This window comes from Podarcis pityusensis (genome assembly GCF_964106645.2).
Source record: "Podarcis pityusensis genome assembly, chromosome: 11".
Lineage (NCBI taxonomy): Eukaryota > Metazoa > Chordata > Lepidosauria > Squamata > Lacertidae > Podarcis > Podarcis pityusensis.
The window spans coordinates 57,300,979-57,314,701 of NC_138036.1; the positions used below are offsets into that span (position 1 = coordinate 57,300,979).

At 39.9% G+C, this 13,723-nt stretch overlaps 1 protein-coding gene across 3 annotated transcripts in view; it reads left to right on the top strand.

The window, feature by feature from the left end:
* The first annotated feature begins 229 nt into the window (after window positions 1–229).
* Window positions 230–13,723, top strand: part of KIF27 (kinesin family member 27) — a 35,017-nt gene continuing 21,523 nt past the window's right edge. The window contains exons 1-9 of one of the 3 annotated variants that reach the window (XM_080972290.1): window positions 230–428; window positions 1,648–2,044; window positions 3,962–4,162; window positions 6,508–7,490; window positions 8,811–8,954; window positions 9,732–9,932; window positions 11,145–11,320; window positions 12,173–12,297; window positions 13,263–13,418. In XM_080972290.1, the coding sequence (XP_080828416.1) occupies window positions 1,747–2,044; window positions 3,962–4,162; window positions 6,508–7,490; window positions 8,811–8,954; window positions 9,732–9,932; window positions 11,145–11,320; window positions 12,173–12,297; window positions 13,263–13,418 (2,284 nt within the window). In that variant the 5' untranslated portion in view covers window positions 230–428; window positions 1,648–1,746. The remainder of the gene's footprint in view (window positions 429–1,647; window positions 2,045–3,961; window positions 4,163–6,507; window positions 7,491–8,810; window positions 8,955–9,731; window positions 9,933–11,144; window positions 11,321–12,172; window positions 12,298–13,262; window positions 13,419–13,723) is intronic. The other 2 variants (XM_080972288.1, XM_080972289.1) reach the window with 2 other exon arrangements.

Consider the following 13,723-nt stretch of genomic DNA (forward strand, 5'->3'; position numbering starts at 1 on the left):
GGAAGCGCGGCTTGCGCCTGCAGGGGGCGCTGCGCCCCGAGGGCCGCGGCGAGACCGCGGAGGCGGCGCCGCTCTTGAGGGAGCCGCCGGCTGCCCGTCGCCAGAGCGAGAGGCCCGCTCGGTTGCCTAGCGACCGGTGTAAACAAACGTGGGCGCGGGGCGGGCGCGAGGAAGCCGCGGATCTTTGCGGCGGGAGGGAAGGAGGGCGGTTTCGCCTCGGGTGCGGCGGGACGCGGCGTCCCGCTCCTCCTCGTCCCGCCAGCAGCGCAGGCTCCGTGGCGGGCGGAGAGGGGTGGCTCCCCCCGGGGCGGGCGAGGAGAAGCGCGCCTCGCCGGACGGAGAGTTTCCGAGTTCCTCCTTCCCTGCGCGCAAAGCCCAGCTTCTTTTCTCTGACGGGAGGCGCGGGGATCGCAGCCCGACGGCGAGAGGCAACTATCCCGACTTTTGTTTTGGGTCATTTAGCAACATCTTCAGCGCTTGCTTGGGAGGGAGCCCTCTTGGCCGCTTTGCGGAGGGGGGGGGTCTTACTTCTGAGTAAACAGGCCTAGATAGGTTCGGGCTGTAAAGGATCTTTAGGCTGTGGAAGACTCTTGTGACTTGTGAAAGGAAGTATTTTGCAAACTGTGTTTTATTCTTTGCGTGGTTCTGTTGCATCCCTTTTCCCATTACAGTGGTACCTCGGGTTAAGTACTTAATTCGTTCCGGAGGTCCATTCTTAACCTGAAACTGTTCTTAACCTGAAGCACCACTTTAGCTAATGGGGCCTCCTGCTGCTGCCGTGCCGCCGGAGCACGATTTCTGTTCTCATCCTGAAGCAAAGTTCTTAACCTGAAGCACTATTTCTGGGTTAGCAGAGTGTGTAACCTGAAGCGTATGTAACCCAAGGTACCACTGTACTTGTTATGAGGAGAGTCATACTGTAATATTATGCTTTTTATTGGTTCCAGACAATGTTTCTTACACGAACTTGGGGGGGGGGCGCATGCTCCCAACTCCACCCCCACCACCCCACAAAAGAGGTAGGTTAGGCGAGAGATAGTGACCTTGTGTGATTCTGGGCCTCCCCAGTCCTGTTTGTATGGTATCCAGTCTAGCATGGTCACACACACACACACACCTTTGATTCCTGTGGCTATTATACAGTCCTACCTCGGGTTACAGATGCTTCAGGTTGTGTTTTTTCGGGTTACAGACCACCCAAATCCGGAAGTACCGGGTTACTTATGGGTTTCGGCGGTCGCACATGCACAGAAGCGCAAAATCACACTTTGCACATGCGCAGAAGCGCTGAATCACAGCCCGCACGTGCGCAGACGTGCAGTTGCGGGTTGCGAACACTGCGGGTTGTGAATGTGTATCCCACATAGATCACGTTCACAGCCCGAGCGTCCACTGTATATGCATAACACGTGGGAGTTCAACAGGTTGTGGCTCTTGACAGCATTTAGAAAAATGTTCCCCTGTCAAAGTTCTGTTTGTTGGTTTTATTGATCTTGAAGAGCCTCAAGCAGTTCTGGGATATAAAATGAGAGAAGATGCTACTTCTGCATAACTTTTCAGAGCAGTTCTTCATTATAGGTAAGAGTAGTTCTTTTCTAGGTAAGAGAAAAGTAATCTCTAATATGTTGCTCTTTGTTCCCCGTTAAGTGCTGAAGACTGAGAATATAATGAAGACAGAAATAAAGAGAAACTCTCTCAAAGTGAAGTTTGCAAAGTAAGCGGGAATTGTTTCACACACAAGCTGCAATGGAAGAGATTCCAGTTAAAGTAGCAGTAAGAATAAGACCTCTACTTTCAAAAGAAGTGCTTCACAACCATCAAGTATGTGTGAGGTTAATCCCAAATACTCAGCAGATTATTATCGGAAAGGACCGTGTTTTCACTTTTGATTTTGTTTTTGGAAAACATTCAACCCAAGATGAGGTGTACACAACATGTATTAAGCCATTGGTGGCATCTTTGATAGAAGGGTATAATGCTACCGTTTTTGCCTATGGACAGACAGGCTCTGGAAAGACGTACACTATTGGAGGCGGTCATGTTGGTATGTGTTTGAAACCTTATATTTTATGATGATTTAATCATAGTTTTCTTGCAACGTTCTTTTATGTCTCACCATTGGTAAAGTGACAATAAGGAAACTTCTGCATAAACTGCATAATCTGTTGATATCTGTTGTGTGTGGGTTTTTTTTACTTCTCTTCCTCTTAAAAAAAGACGTAGCCAAAATTCTTCACTAAAATGTGCTTTTTCTGTTATGCAGTGCAAAGAGTACAACTGTCTGCCTAACAGCACTTTTATGTTAATTGCTGCCATATTGAAGTATTCTTAATTAGCCAAAGTATTTAAAATGTACCAAACTATTCTAATCTTAGTTTTCTGCTGAAACATGGAATACAGAAGCTATCCAGAACAGAGAGTTAATCTAGATTACTCTCATAGTAGTTAAAAATAGAATTTATGAAACACCACTTTCTTAGTAAGGGATTCACTTTGGTACAGTACTTCCCAATAAAATAAAATAAATCTATTAGCCACTCATTATCAGTTAGATTTTAGGGAACATAATGTGTTTGTGATAGGTGGTCTATCTCCTGGCTTTCCATAGTAAGATTTCAAGTTGTACTGATGTGAAGCTGTGCCATAGGTAACGACCACAAAGTAATATGGTGTTTGTGCCAGTCATTGTCCATAAGGATGCAGAAGGAAGTATCATTGTCAGGTCATTCTGTGCTATGGTGTCATGTGACATTTTAAAAAATGCATTGGCAGTACCACAATTTATTTATCTATTAAATTTATATATCTATTTATCTATTAAATTTATATATCTCCCTTCCTCCCTTCCAAAGTGAGCACTACCCAATTTGTACATTTCAGCAATTTATTCATTTGCTGAAGAAATTGGGAAAAATCATATTGTGTCATATTAAATTCTGTTAAACTAAGCCATAAATTTTGCACTCACTTTTTAACTACACATCTGCAGGCGATTTGGATAGTACCAATTTGATCTTGAATGCAGACTTAGGAATATAGAAAGCTGCCTTATACAGAGTGAGACAATTGGTTTATCTTGTTCAGTATTGTCTATGCTGACTGGTAGCAACTCTCCTGGGTTTCAGACAGCATTCTTTACCAGCCCTGTCTGGAGATGCCAAGGATTGAGCTGTCTGCATGCAAAACACGTGTTCTACCATTGCTCTAAGCTAAGGGTCTTGGTTGTTTTTGTATCATGACTCAAAGTCAGAAATGCTGGCCTTTTAAAAAACAAAACATTGTGTTTTTTCTCTTCTTTCTTTTTTACTTCCTGCTAAAGTTCAGAGCATGGCTTGACTCCACAATTCTAATAGCAGGATACTGTATCGCTTTCAATATGCTTGCAGAATTCTGAAATCAGACTCCTGCTGTTCAAATATTGATGATGTCAATAGATAGGCTGTTCCATTGTATAGGAAAGGAGCTATTTTATGTTTCCAGTGACCTGGGCTTAGGTTGATTATAATATCAAAACTAAGTATTATAATGAAATAATTGAAGACAGCATTTACTCTCTTGAATCATGTTTACTGGCTATACGTAGCCATCAGTACTGGACTTCGTATTTGGTTCTGGCCATTCTCCGAGGGTGTTGAGGGCTCTTTTTGGTCTCATACATTGTTGGATATTTTCAGTTTGGGGGGGGCATAAGGATGTACACAATGTGCTCTGTAGGCTTTGACCAATTCTTTCCCCTCTTGGATGAGTATATTTGGCAAATACTTTTTTCAATTTGTAACCAACTATTTGTTATCTCTGAGAGGAAATATTTATTTGTGTGACCTTGACAGGATTAAATGACTCATATTCATAAAGCTAAGAAGCCTTCAGAACCTTTGTGGAATTTCCCTGTGCACATCTTTAGCATTTGAATGTACAAATTTTAGCTGGGTGCTTAGGCTGTTTTCTTGTTGAATTTTAGCATCAGTTGCAGAAGAAGAGAGAGGTATCATTCCACGTGCAATTGAGGAAATATTTCAGATTATTTCAGAAAACCATAATATTGATTTCACTGTGAAAGTTTCTTACATCGAGGTCTACAAAGAGGAACTCAGAGATCTTTTGGAACTAGAAACCTCTATGAAATATCTACAAATTAGAGAAGACGAAAAGGGCAATACAGGTAATTATTTAAACTTAATTTGTCTGTTTGCTCTTGCTTGCTTGGCAGTAAGTAATGTTATAAATTAATTTTTAAAACAGACAAGTATTGATGTCAAAAATCTACTGCTAACAAGAAAATTCTAATAGTATATCATTACATCCAAAATATTGCATGAAAACAGTTGCCTCTGCTTTGGTATGAATGTAATTTAAAGTCTTTACAGAGATGAAAATATATATTGGGTTGGAGCAAGACTGCCCATGGGTAGAACTCTGCTACGAGAATTCTCCTGCTGGAGGAAGTGAGGAAGGCAATATACTCTGATTTCCCTTTTCTCCTGCAACCCAATGTGTCCCCTGTAAAGCTGGTCCCGAGAAGCAACTTCTTTATGCTGTGCATCATTGTTGATGATAATGTCACTTGGGGTTTAAGTAGATGCTTGAAATTAGGCAAGTCTTTAAAACGGGTGTGATAACTTGCTGTTTAATACCTAATAACATTCTGTTTATAGCTAAACATGTCCACTGTTGCCCTATATTTTTTAGTTAGAGTAATTTTTCTCCACCCAAACTGTCTTCCAGTTGTAATATTTCATGAAATTTTCATAGAACACATTTGGCCCTCCAGGCCCCTCTATCCCTACATCCCTGGTGTACTGGTTTTACGGATGCCGATGCTTGTTCCGAAATGAACAGGGACGAGAGAGTGACACAGAGTTTTTTAAAGGTCACCAAAACATACAGCTATGAACTTGGGAAGCAAATTACGTGTGCTTGAGTTTGCTTTTCCCTTCTCCCTCCTATTCTTTTTTTCTTGTGCGTTGTGTCTTTTTAGAATGTGAGCCTGAGTGCAGGGCCAGTCTTAGTACTGATTTTTGTGAGCTGCTCTGAAAGCCCTTTTTATTGACTAAAGGACAGGGTATAAATGCTGTAAATAAATAAATAAAATATAACTATAGAGCAGCATTGTCAGCCTTTTGTCTCCCATTAATTCCAATCCCAATTTTTATGCCATTTTATTTTTTAATATTATTTTTATTACATTGATCAGTCACTATATACAGAAGAAGAAAAATATAGTATGAAACTTAGTGTGTTTTTACCAAGTCTGACTCTTGCTCCATCTAGCTCAGTATTGTCAACACTGTCTTGTCAGCAGCTCACCAGTTTTAGACAGGATTTGTTCCCAGCTGTCCCTGAGATGCCTGAGATTAAATACACTTTGTGTGATCAGCTATGGTGTGTGTGTGTGTGTGTGCACACTCACTGTTAAGTTGTGGGTGAACATATCTGACGACACAGCGATTCTTCAAACAGCTATTGTTTATTCAGAGGCCAGAACAGAACTGAACTGAAGCCAGCCTGCTTATATAGAGCTCCACTAGAAAGTAACTGTAACAACTTTCTGTAACTATCCAATCACTGAACGTCACTTTTGATCCCTTATTTGCATATGTGGACCTGAACTATCTACAGTATCCCCCTGCTGGCCCAGGGTGAGAACTTCAGTACATAACACTCACAACACTCTTCCAGATGCTCCTAGTGATTCCGAATTATTGCTTTTCCATTGTAAGCTACAAGTGGAATTGCAACTGATTTTCCCTGCTGTTAGGAGCATTGTGCTTTCTGTCTACACCAGTGAGTGTGACAGAGTTGCTGTAGATAGGATCAATTGCAGCTCAGCACACATTCCCTTGTGGAGAGTGTCATTTAATAACCACACTGTTATTTTTTAAAATTAAAGAGGTATAGTGCTATAAGAATACTGTTGTAGTGCTGTAACACTGTACTACATTTTAAAATGTAGGCAGAGAAGCATTGGCAATAGGTAGATTAAACAAACAGATCAGGGTCATAAAATGCTGCCCACAACCAATGTTGCAATGTGTGTTGTGTGGTGATAGGTTCACTTTCCCAATACATCACTGCCACTGTCAAAACTTTGTCCTTTTTAAAAACCTGGAAGAGTAGTATAAAAAGTGACTGAATGTGGAGATTGTGCTTCTGAAAAGAGGTGGACTTTCTGAGGTTAGATAATAGGGAAATCTAGTATGACAGTGACTGGATGATGGTGATGTGTGAGGGCCCCATAAAAGGTAAATGAACAAAGTGGGGCAATTCAGCCTAAATACCTAATGTGGAAACACACATAGAACACACCCCATTCAAATATCCACTCTTCAAACACTTGCAGTTGTTTATAATTAACAGCTGCATACTTCCTAATGCCATAATTAATTTGTCAAATGTCTTCTTGAATGAGGCATATGAGTTTTAATAGTCTATATTTTGCGGTTAGCTTTGTTTACTATTCTTTATGGTTTGCTTTTTAACAATGTGTTTTTAAATTTATTTTTAAAGTAATTGTTGGTGCCAAAGACTGCCAGGTTGAAAACGTGGATGAAGTAATGAGCTTGTTAGAAACCGGAAATGCCGCTCGACATACAGGCACAACCCAAATGAATGAGCATTCTAGCCGATCTCATGCGGTTTTTACAATCAGTATTTGTCAACAACAGCAACCTGGTCAGACTCAGAAGGACACAGATTCTGCGCAAGATTCACCTCAAAGTTCAAGCCAGCTGATTGCTTCCAAGTTCCACTTTGTTGATCTCGCCGGCTCTGAAAGAGTAACAAAAACTGGGAACACTGGTGAAAGGTTCAAAGAATCAATTCAGATCAACAGTGGCTTATTGGCTCTGGGAAATGTGATAAGTGCGCTTGGGGACCCAAAGAGAAAAAGTGCACATATTCCATACAGGGATGCAAAAATTACACGTATTCTTAAGGACTCCTTAGGAGGCAATGCCAAGACTGTCATGATAACTTGTATTAGCCCATCATCATCGGATTTTGATGAATCACTAAATTCCATCAAATATGCCAACAGAGCCAAAAATATTAGAAACAAACCTATTGTCAACTACAACCCAGACTGGGACCTTATTGACGAAATGGAGTTTGCCATCAAGATACTCCGTGAAACTGTGCAAAACCAGCAGATTAGTGGACAGGTCCCTGGCAGTCAAGGGTCACCTGATTCATTTCGGGACAGAAACAAAATCCGCTCTCTTGAGGAGCAGCTTGCCCAGCTTCAGGTGGAAAGTTTTAACTACCGAAATTGCATGGAAGAAGCCTATGTGTTCTTTGCTGAATTAAAAAATCTTGCCAGCCTATCAAAAAGTCAACAGGAAAGATTGCAAGATTGGATATGTGTGGCTCAGGAACTCAGGAGAGAGGCTTCTTCAGTCATTCCCCAGGTAAACTGTGGAAGTGGAGGTAACCAAGAAGGACCACATCACATCACAATTCTTCAGCTGAAGAGAGAGCTGAAGAAGTATCAGGTATTTTACTGTAAATTTAATGCAAGTGGTGAGAATACATAAAAAGGAAATCTACGCTGTAACTGGAAAGTTTATCCATTCTTAATCAAGGTTCTTTGTAAATTGCACATACATTGTTTGCTCATCTGGAGGGCAAATCAAATTTGCTAGATGTCCAAAAAATAGATTTTATTCATTAGGATAATATTTTAAGCAGAATTGTAAGGTTTGGAGGAATAAAAATCTGCATCAGCTTTACATGGCTGAATTACATATTAGTTCCTTATTTTTTATATTCTTCTGCAGCTTGAATACAGATAATACTATACCACAGCAAAATTGAAGTATTGGGAGAGTCTGACATAAGGGTGAAATAATTATCTCATACAAAATGATGTCTTATATATGGATTGATGTGGTGATACCTGTTTGTAAGGGAGGAAATTTGCCTTTACCTTATTCAGAATTTGCTTTAGAACACTGATAAAACACAATGTGCTAAATTTATTTTCTACTTTTATTAATAATAACAAATTGGCTCCTAATTCATTGACAAAATTGCAGAATCTCATTGAAAATAACTAAAATATTAATAGTTGTTTAGTTCTGTGGGGCATCTTTGTTTGTGTGTTGCCAATTTGCCTTATATTTACAGTCTTATCGCTTCTTGGCTAGTGCATGATTCCTTGTTATGTATTGTGGTGACTGAAGGAATCAGACTACTGTATATCTCTCTGCATCCTGCCACTGAGTGAAAAACTAAAAATTCTCAGCAGGGGTGTTATACAAGGGAAGGTGAAAGTGCAACTCCCATGCTGGTAGTTTTGAACAGCTGTTTCTGCTAGGTCACACATACCTTGTTGGTCTACACTTCATAATAGTGCTAGACACAAAACCTGTAAAGAGAAACTCATTTCCCCATTTCAGCCAAGGTTTACTGTTCTCATTCTAGTCCCTACAGCCAAAAAAAAAAAAAAAATCCCACATGAAACACAGATATATATAGTTGTTGTTTGAGCCAGTTTTGATTACTTCATAGAAAAAAATCCCTTGTTTTTGCTTCCTGTGATTTAAAGTCATATACTGTAATCAAAGGCAAAGCATTAATAACCAATAACATCTCTCTTTTAACTTGCTGTTGTCCTAGATTGTAACAAATACTAAGGGCTGTATTTAAATTATATCTATAGTAGCTTTGCTTTCTAACAGTTTCTGTTCAGGTGGTAGAATAAAATATATCTAACTAATGGAGGAGAAAAGACATTCAAGTTCCAATGTGCACTTTGTGCAAGACCCTCCATTTCATATATTTGGTATTCTTTTTAACCCCTTATTACCTAGCAGGCTCTTGCTACCGATGCAGAAGTGTTTAGTGAGAGAGAGCTTGAGATAAAAGTATTGCAAGATCAAATACAGAAACTGATAAAGGAGAATCAAGAATATATGGAATTGCTGAAGGAGGCCCAAGAGACAAATAGGCTACAGGTAACTTTCCGTTGTGCTGGTTATTGGTGAAGGCTGTATGAAGTAATATTAAAGCTGTCAATCTTATATAAATGATTAAACCAACATAGTGGAAATAATCTTAACCCAAGGGAAGTAATCTGCAACGGACATTATCTGAAAGTCTTAATAGTGATATTCATGTTCATTTTAAAATGTAAGTATGTGTAGGATTGCAACCAAAGTTTGGGTTATGCTGTGTCAGAATTGCACAGTATCATTCTAGATGATCTTTTTAAGGGTGTGTGTATAATGTATTTTGGTTTCTGAACTACATTTATAATAAAAGTTTAAATATTACATTCCCAGTCATCATACTGTTAACGCTTTGGTGGACTCGACTTGAATGAATCTCAGCATTGCAGTATCCCAACTATTTAATTCTTAGCCTGAGTTTTGTTAAGTTATATGGCAATTCCTAATGCTGTTAAGCTCACAGTTCTGTTTACTTACAGGCAAACAACTCTAGTGCTAAAACTGACCACACATCACAACATTTAATTACCAATTAGAGCAATCAGAACTTCTATTTATTATACTAACTCCCAAGATGTATCGATTCACTAGAAAGGAATACAAGAGAAATTCAGTATCTCAGCCTAATCTACCTCACAGTGTTGTTGTAGGAAGGAAGGAAGGAAGAAAAAATTCAGTAGCAAGAACTGTTCAGGCTTAAGTATTGGTCAGCGAGGGCAGAAATTACTTAGTTTTGCAATTTTGTCAGATGTTTGATAAATACATATTTTGTTTTGTTTAAAGAATGATAAAATGGTGGAGCAGCAGCTTATAATTGACCGGCTAAATGACAAGTTAGAGAAAATTACAAAAGCCTCTGCCTCCAGTGGTGGTTGTGGAGATGGACCAGCTGGTGTGATATCTTCAAAAAGACCATACAGTGTTCCTCTAACTAAACGTTTGGTGCAATCCTTTAATGCTACCGTGGGGCTGGATTCTCGAAAGGTATTTTTTATTTAACAAGTTTTATATAGTGCTTGATTGTAAGAAAGAAAGCCTCTAAGCAGTTTAGAAAAATATAAAATACAACATTAAATTGCCGAATAGACTGTTAAAAACTGGTATTAAAAACATTCAAAAGATGATTTAAAATGTATGTATGAATATTACCATCTTTTTTCTGATATATAAATACAGTAGAAAAGTGACCATTCTCCACCACAGTAAATGGTATATCTGACTTTTTGAATGCCGCTTCTCCAACCATATTGAGAAAGTTTCTGGTAGCTTGCAGGTTTGCAGCTTCATCTTTAGTTGAAGAAAACCATCCTAGAACAGAATTCCTCCCACTGGATTCAAGAGGCAGGGCAAAGACGGCAGATCTCCTGATTCACCTGGAAGGTTTTTAAGAACATTAGAAGATCCCATCTAGTCCACAATAATGTTCTTGCAGCAGCCAGCCAGATGCCTATAGGAAGCCTTCCAGCAGGACCCGAGTTGCCATACCGCTCTCCCCACCTGCAATTCCCAACAGAATTCAGAGTATTCTGGTATTTGGAGGCATACAGCCTCCAACAGTAGAGGCTGAACAAAGCCATCGTGGCTAGAAGCTATCAATAGCCTTATTCTCCATGGATATCCGGTCCTCTTTTAAAGCAGTCCAAGTTGGTGGCCATCACTATGTTATGTTTTATGTTACATTATGTTACTGTTTATCGGCTGCCTTTTGGCCAAAAAAGCCCTCCAAGACAGCTCATAAAGAGTAACAAACAAATACAGGGTGGAATTCAGTATTGCGCTATGGTGAACATATTGCAGCGCAAGCATTACAGCTTGCCAGATGGAACGACGCCCCACTTCCCCATCCTCACTGCTCTGGAGGCTCTGCTAATACCATCGCCACCACTGCTCAAGCCAATATCTGGTTAGTATGTATGATTAGGACTGTGGAGACCTAGGCTCAGATCCCCATTCAACCATGAAGCTTACAAGGTACGTGCGCCAGTCACATCCACTTAGGCAAGCCTATCTCACAGGTTTGTTGAGAGTAAGATGGGCAAGTGAAGAGAACTCTATACCTCACTTTTTATTTTGTTCTGTGTATATCACAATGTTCTTTCGTTGCTATGGCCGATGGCTGACACAAATAAAGTTTCATTCATTCATTCTATATCCCACTTTGAGTTCTTTGGCAACCGTTTTTTTACATCTCTAAAGGTACACACAAGCCCTCCAACATATTCGCTCAACAGAGTAATGGCTGGATTTCGAACCCGTAGCCAAATAGTGTTGGATCATGTAGAAGAACAAGATGAAGTTCTTCATTGCTGCTTTTCTGATCACAGTGATGAAGATGAAAGAAATGCCAAGAACAGAAAGAGAACCCTATTTAGGTACATATTTTGTCCTGTTTTATGCCTGTGTATTTAGGAGGAAATACTGGCCTACTACAGACCTGGGTCAAAATGTAAATGCATATCAGGGTTATGCTAGGCGTTCATACAAAGTTGAATGTACAGGTGATTAGCATTGGAGTAGCTCGAGGTTGTAACAGAGATGTACTTGAATAAATAGGGCTGGACTGTTAAATATGTGTCTTTTAGCACAGGGCATTATGTTGAGGTGGGTATAAGGCAGGAACAGTGGAATTCTAGCTCTGCACCAGTAGAACAAACCAGAAGGCAACTTGGCTACAAAGGAACGTCAGAGCATTCAGTGTAAGTATTTTTAGTAGTACCCCACCCATCTGACTGGGTTGCCCCAGCCACTCTGGGCAGCTTCCAGCATGTATAAATATATAAATATATAAATATAGTAAAACATTAAACCATAAAAGACTTCCTTTAAAGGGCTATCTTTAGATGTTTGCTAAATGTTATATAATTACTCATCTCCTTCACATCTGATGGGAAGGCACTCCACAGGGTGGGCACCACTACCAAGAAGGCCCTCTGCCTGGTTCCCTGCTTATGGATTTGGCAGTCATGTGAAGCATTGCCAGAGAAAAACACCTCAAACATGTGGTCTCAAAACTATTTGTAGGGTTTAATCAATTAAAATGTGTGGTTTAATTTTACTCTTTGTTGTTTAGTCGTTTAGTTGTGTCCGACTTTTCGTGACCCCATGGACCAGAGCACGCCAGGCACTCCTGTCTTCCACTGCCTCCCGCAGTTTGGTCAGACTCATGTTTGTGGCTTCGAGAACACTGTCCAAGCAATTTTTTAATATATATTTTTTTACTCTAGACGCTCCTTAAATCGTACATGGACACGAAAACAAGCTCCTCCCAGCTCTACACATGAACCAAAAGAGATGCAGCACAATTCCATTTCACAAAATGAAAACATTTTACAGATGGAAACTGATACAGGTAAGGAAAGGAAATGGATGCTACGATGCAAAAAACATTTTCATGTATCATGCATTCTGCTAATAATTATTAGGGACATTAGGGTCCAACAAGTAGTGTTGGTCTTGTAGTGTGGAAACATTGATCAGGATCTGTAAGATTAATTTGGGAGTGTGACATTTGCCATAGGGTGCTAACCATTGTAATCTTTACAAAACTCAGCAAAAAATGCATAAAAAGGAATAGAAGTTGTCATCATATTATTATTTATTAACTTTCTGTTGTTGTTTAGTCGTCTTAGTCGTGCTTGACTCTCTGTGACCCCACGAACCAGAGCATGCCTTGGAAACTCTCACTTTCTTCTCAAAGTTCCTTTTTTATGTATGTCCATGGAGTTTTCTTGGCAAAATACTGGAGTGGTTTGCCAGTTCCTTCTCCAGGTGGATCACATTTAGTCTAAACTTTCGGCTATGACCTGTCTGTCTTGGGTGGCCCTGCACGGCACAGCTCATAGCTTCTCTGAGTTATTCAAGCCCCTTTGCCACGGCAAGGCAGTGATCCATGAAGGGGTAAATTTCTATACCACCCTTCATTTAAGGATTGCAGTATCTACTTCACAACATTGATTGCTCATGTTCAAATGCAAGTGGCATTGGACATGCCTTTTACCATGTTCTAGCACAACATACTACCACAAACATATTAACCAACGTGGCACAAATTGTTAACCAAGGTCTGTACCAGGTGTGGAGACGTGGATGTGGCTGGAGGACTAGATTCTGAGTTGGTTCACCCTCTGTAGATGACTTTGACAAGTGGGTGGTGTCTGAGTCTCCTCTCTTGTTCAAAAATATAAATAAATTTTACTTCCTAAATGTGTAATCTACTTTTGCTCCATGGGTGCTAAAGCAGATTTATAGCTAAAAATCTCTTTAAGCTCTGAAATGAGCTGTACATTCTTTAAAAGATGATTCTTTCTTTCCGAGGTGCTGATATTGAATGTATTCAGAAAAGTCAAATACTGAATAGGCAGAAATTGAAGAACTCAGAACTAAAGCTTATTGCTGCTAAGCAAAAAATGAGTGAACTGGCCCTTAATATAAGAATGAAGGAAGAACTTATTAAAGAGCTGGTGAAAACAGGTAACTGGCTTTTGCAAGTTGAATTTTATAAAAATGGAAACACGTCAAAAATGATACCTTAATTACTGTTACAGTCAAACCTTGGTTGTCGAATGTAATCCGTTCCGGAAGCCCGTTCAGCTTTTGAAATGTTTGACAACCAAGATTTATGATTGGTTGCAGGAGCTTCTTGCACTCAAGCAGAAGCCACATTGGATGTTTGGCTTCCAAAAAAAGTTCAAAAACCAGAACACTTACTTCCACATTTTTGTTATTTGGGAGCCAAAACGTCCCAAAACACAGAATTGGTAACTTGGCACTCTATT